General features: G+C 37.5%; 1 protein-coding gene across 1 annotated transcript; it reads left to right on the plus strand.

The window, feature by feature from the left end:
• The first annotated feature begins 853 nt into the window (after positions 1 to 853).
• On the plus strand, positions 854 to 1,726 carry LOC132164526 (Thioredoxin superfamily protein). The gene has a single exon (XM_059575052.2). It carries the CDS (start codon positions 1,168 to 1,170, stop codon positions 1,474 to 1,476), a length of 309 nt encoding a protein of 102 aa, XP_059431035.1. The 5' UTR covers positions 854 to 1,167; the 3' UTR covers positions 1,477 to 1,726.

Raw genomic sequence — 1,726 nt, forward strand, 5'->3', positions numbered from 1 at the left:
TTTTAAGTTAAAAACATTTATCAGTATTTAGTTCGTATAAAAAATCATCAACATGACGGAAATGACAATGGTGCCAGCTATCGTAGGTCGAAAAGGAGAAGTTCAACTTCGAAAAATGATTGACAAACGCAACTTAAATGAGGCTTTTTTGGTCAATCGAAAATGTTTTCGTTTTGGGCAAAATTTTCGATAGTATCAAAACAAACAGAGCCTTAGGATGCGTTTGAAATTGCGATTCCATAAGAATAATTTGCGTTTTTAAAAGATATGATAAAACGTAAGGTGTTTGGCATTGCGATTTAAGAAGCACTTAATCTAAAATAGGAAAAAAAAAATGTGATTTCTATAAGCAAGTTAAAGTGTGCTTATTTGAAAATGCACGAATTTAAACTAAAATCATAATTTAGCATAACAAATATTTGATTAAAAAAATATTTTTTAACATGTTTTACCAAATATTTTTGCGATAAGTTGGCCATAAATCATAGTTCATCAAAGTAAGAAGATCAATGTTTTAGAAAGAAAAAGAAGAAAAAAAAAATACCATAACTTTTATTTAAATTTATATTGTATTTTTCAATTAGGGTGATATGATCAAACGGTTGTGTTGCTGAGGTCTCATTGATTTCTTCTTGTATTGTATCCTATTTAAACGTTAATTGTAATCTTATCCTTCACTTCCCTTTCTATTTCCCTTTCATGAATCGGACCCGAATCCAATTACCTAACAAAAAAAATCTCACCAATTGGATAAATCCAAACTTCTTTCTCCAACTGAGCAGATTCCTCCATGATAGATACCCCAGAAAAAAAAAAATAATGATTATAAAATAAAATAAAATCACCAAAATGGGGCGGAAAACGGGTCATATTTGATCCAAATAACCCCTACTTCTGACTGCAAATAATAGCGTGGAGCCGTACGAAGGACACGTCTCCTTCGCCGGCCGTATGCCAAGATTCGTTGTCGTGCAACTCAGACATCAATCGTTTTCGAGTAATGATCAAACCAAATATCTAAGCGAACATTCTCAACCTTAATGCCCATCGCCAGAGCCCTATATAAAGGAGCGCCATGGGAGCTCTACTACCACATTGCTCAGCAAGCAAGCTATTTTCTTAATTAATTTCTTCCGAAACCCCCGTGTACCCTTTTTGCATTCGGCGATGGACAGGGTGACGAAATTGGCGTCGGAGAGGCCGGTGGTGATCTTCAGCAAGAGCTCTTGCTGCATGTGCCACACCGTGAAGACCCTCTTCAGCGAGTTCGGAGTCAACCCCGCGGTGTACGAGCTGGACGAGATTCCGAGAGGGAGGGATATTGAGCAGGCGCTTGCAGGGCTTGGACGGAGCCCCAGCGTGCCGGCGGTCTTCATCGGCGGTGAACTCGTCGGTGGAAGCAATGAGGTCATGAGCCTCCACCTCAACCGCTCCTTGATTCCAATGCTGAAACGCGTCGGAGCTCTCTGGGTTTGATTGAGGGATCCATGGAGAATTATATATATATTAACGTAATCTAATTATAGTAATTAATATATGATGAGGCGCAATAAATGTTTTAATCAACATATATAATATGAGAATATATATAGGCGTCACGTGTATTAACATATAGAGCTTATTCACTACAACTCCTATCATGTCTACTACGTACGTGTACTTTTTTGTCTTTTACCCTTTGTATGTGTAATGTTTTGCTTCTAATAAAGTTGCAATTTCCATCCAA

Source organism: Corylus avellana, chromosome 2 (genome assembly GCF_965113065.1).
Source record: "Corylus avellana chromosome 2, dhCorAvel1.hap1.2, whole genome shotgun sequence".
Lineage (NCBI taxonomy): Eukaryota > Viridiplantae > Streptophyta > Magnoliopsida > Fagales > Betulaceae > Corylus > Corylus avellana.

Bases quoted from the DNA above. Each gene is read 5' to 3' on its own strand.
- LOC132164526 (XM_059575052.2), top strand. From the start codon at position 1,168: ATGGACAGGGTGACGAAATTGGCGTCGGAGAGGCCGGTGGTGATCTTC.